A 4063-nucleotide genomic window follows, 5' to 3' on the forward strand; every position below is an offset into this window, starting at 1 on the left:
AAAAAAAAAAAAAAAAAAAAAAAATATACATATAAAAAATATATATATATATATATATATATTTATAAGTTTAATTCTCTATATATTTAATTTTATGGATTTATTTTATTACTAAAGTTTATTAATTCTTCATCCATAACTACACCTATATAATTTTTATCCTTTTCATAATTTCGATTTTTAATTTTTTTTTTATTCTTTTTGATCATTGTGTCTTTCATACACTTTTTTGATTTTTTTAATTTTTTTGATTTTTTTCTTTTTCTTTTATTTAATTTTTTTTTTTTTTCCATACTTACAAATTAATTAATGAATACCATATCACATATTTTATTATATATATATATATATATATATATATATATATATTGTATATTTATATATGGTAATATATGAAAAAAAATATATTAATATATTAATATATATATATATATATATATATTTAATTTTATGCATTTCTTTTCCTTTTTTTACTACAAATAATTTTTAAATCAATAAAAATATAAAAATCAAAAAAAATGGTTTGTAGTTATATTTATATATACTCAAAAAAAAAAAAAATAACAACAATAATTAAATATAATAAAATATAATATAATAAAATAAAATAAAATAAACATAAAATATTCTATCATATACTTTATATTATATTATTACGATATGCTCTAGTTGTATTATTCTTTTAGGCACATAATAATTTTTGCAACACTTTAAAAAAAATGTTTATAAAAAAAATAACATACGATAAAAGTATATTTAATATTTTGTTTATAATATGTATATATATATATATATATATATATATATATATATATATTTATATTTATATGTTATTCTTTTTATTTCAAAAGATACAAATTATATTTTTTTTTTTTTATGAATGTTAAGTGCGGACAAGAAAAAAAAAAAAATACTAATAATAAAAAATAAATAAATAAATAAATATATATATATATATATATATATATATATATATATATATATATATATACATATACATATATTTTTATTTATTAGTTAGAATTTATTAGTCTTAACGAATCCTGTAACGCTTTTGTATAATGATTTACAGCTTGTACAATATCATCATCTGCTGCTTCTCTTGCTTGGGATTCCATAATCAACCCATTTTTTATTGTTGCTATTTCTTCTAGTACAAAATTTTGAAAGTTCTCATTTTTCCCTTTCTTCTCTCGTTTTATTTCTTCTATGTAGGATATGATTTCTTGGTACTTGCTATCCCTTATATTCTAAAAAAGAAAAAAAAAAAAAAAAAAAAATATATATATATATATAAAACTACACATATATGTTATAAAAAAAAACATAAATGTTTATATTAACATATATTTGCACACACACATACACCACAAAGAAAAATATATTATATATATATATATATATATATATATGTTTTTATTTTATTTTATTTTATTTTATTTTATTTTTTTTTTTTTTTTACCTTCTCCGTATCTATTTTTGCCTCGCTTTTTTTTTCAATTTCTTCGAGCTTTTTACAAATATTATTTTCCTTTTCCTTGTTATGGATCTTTTCTTGCTGAAAGTTGGATTGGAGTGTTGCAAATTCTTTTGCTATATTATTATTTTTTTTTTCTAAAGATTGTATACATTTAACTTTTTCATTTTCTATATTGGAACTAATAGTATTGATTTTGTCATTTAAAACTTTTATAGCATTTTCTATTTCATATACTTTGTCATGTACCACATTTTCTATTTTTTCTTGTACTTTTAGAATTTCTGATGAAAATATATTTTGAATATTTCTATTATGTTCTATTCTTTTTTTTATTTCATTATTTAGATTTTTTTCAAGTTTATTAATAGCTTCTCTAATTATATAAATTTTTTCTTTTTCTACATTTTTTTTTTGTAAAATTTCATTCTTTATTTCTTTTTCAAATCCTTCAATTTTTTCACATAATCTTTTTATCTTTATCTTAGTATTGTTGTTTATACATTTCTCGTTAATATCAAGAGCTTTTTTAACGCCCTGATTAAATAACATATTTTCATTCTTTTCATATTCGATGTTACTGCTTTTCTTTGAATTATATACAAGATTTGTCTTCTTAGCATTGGATCCTTTATCCATGTTTATTTTTTTAGAATTATAAAATATTTCTTCGTCATTAAAAATAAAATCATTATTATTTCGCACGTTGTTCAGGCTCGACATACTGTTCATATTGTTCAGATGTTTCATGTTCGTAAGATGTGTAGATTGGTGGTTAAAATGTGGGTTATTAACATTGCTCATATTATTCACATGGTTTACATCACTCATATGATTCATATGATTTATATTGTTCATATGATTTATATTATTCGTATGATTTATATTATTCGTATGATTTGTATTATTCGTATGATTTGTATTATTCGTATGATTTATATTATTCGTATTATCCATATGATTTATATTACTCGTATTATTAAATTTATTCATCTTATTTATGTTATATGCATGATTTATATTATCCATACTATTAACATGACTAGCATTATTCATATTCATTTTAACATAATTTTTATTTACTTTTTCAGAAAAAGGTTTATTCATTTTATTATAGTCACAAAAATTCATTATATTATTTCTTGTAAGGTTAAGAGAATTATTCATATTTTTTTCAAAAAAGTTATTTTCTAATTCGTATGAAAAATTATATAGTTTTGAATAGGTTTCTTTTTCTTTTTCTTTTTCTTCTTCTTTTTTTTGTTCCTTTTGTTCTTTTTTATTTTCTTTAAATTCTATATTTTTTTGATATACTTGTCGTGTTATTTCTGTTTCTTCTGCCTCTATGTCTAGGTCTAGGTCTACTTCTTCCTTTTCTTGTATTTCTTTTTCCTGTTCTTTTATATATTGTTGATTACTCTTATTATATAATTTATGAGCCTTATACAATTCACTTTTATCCTTTATATATACGTTATTAAGTTCCTTATTTTTTTTTTTATCCTTTGTTGATTTTTTCTTCTTATTCAAATTTTTCTCCTCGATATTTATATTATGAGAAGCTGCAAAATTATTACTACTAGACTCTTCAGTGTTTTCAGAAAGGTTACTATTGTTTCTATAAAACAAATTTTCTTTTCTTTGTTTATGATAGGTATTATTTATATCTCCTAAAAAATCTTTATCTTTATTATATAGATCTTCAAATTCAGAAGTATAAACAAAATAATTTATATTACATTTATTATTTATATTATCTTTTTTCTCTTCACAAGATGACAAATGACTATTGTTGAAACTCTTTATGTTTTCTTTGTATGTCGAAAAAGTATCGTCCCTTTTCTTAAATCTCTCTGGATCTTTTTTCTTATTATTATTATTATGATTCTCTTTATTATAAAACATTATAAGATAATGTACTATACAAAGATGATAATCAATATATATAAATATATGTATATATATATATATATATATATATATATAGATATATTCAAGTGATCATTTTACAATGCACAAAAAATTAATATAAATATAAATATAAAAATAAAAATAGGAAAGAGAAAGAAATGTACAAATACGTACACACATATATATACATATATATATATATATATATATATATATGCCTTTAACTTTAGGTATTTAATTATATATCTGATACGATAGAAATATTATATCAAGTGTCTATAGGAAAAAAACTTTTATAATAAAATGTATAACCGAGATATAAACACATTCCAAGGGTTTCAAAAATATTATTATAATAAACAATACACACAAAAAAAAAAAAAGAATAAAAGAGAAGAGAAGAGAAGAGAAGAGAAGAGAAGAGAAGAGAAGAGAAGAAAAGAAAAGAAAAGAAAAGAAAAGAATTATATTAAATGAAAAGGAATGAATAAGATATGTTTACATATATATATTATATACAGATATATAATTATAATAATAGATGACTACATATATATATATATATATTTTTTTTTGATATATTAAAAAAATAAAAAACAAATTATCCTTTGAACTCAAGCTTTAATAATGAAATATAAAAAAAAAAAATTATATCGTCCTGTATATACCATATGG

The 4063-nt window shown here is 18.6% G+C and overlaps 1 protein-coding gene across 1 annotated transcript; it reads right to left on the bottom strand.

Annotated features, from left to right (window-relative positions):
• Positions 1–1013: 1013 nt before the first annotated feature.
• Positions 1014–3382, bottom strand: PRSY57_0802800 (filament assembling protein, putative; the record flags this gene model as incomplete). The annotated part of the gene is made up of 2 exons (XM_012906972.2): positions 1014–1250; positions 1463–3382. The coding sequence occupies 2 exons, from the start codon at positions 3380–3382 to the stop codon at positions 1014–1016; spliced, it is 2157 nt and encodes a 718-aa protein (XP_012762426.2).
• Between the last annotated feature and the right edge of the window lie 681 nt (positions 3383–4063).

Source organism: Plasmodium reichenowi, chromosome 8 (genome assembly GCF_001601855.1).
Source record: "Plasmodium reichenowi strain SY57 chromosome 8, whole genome shotgun sequence".
Lineage (NCBI taxonomy): Eukaryota > Apicomplexa > Aconoidasida > Haemosporida > Plasmodiidae > Plasmodium > Plasmodium reichenowi.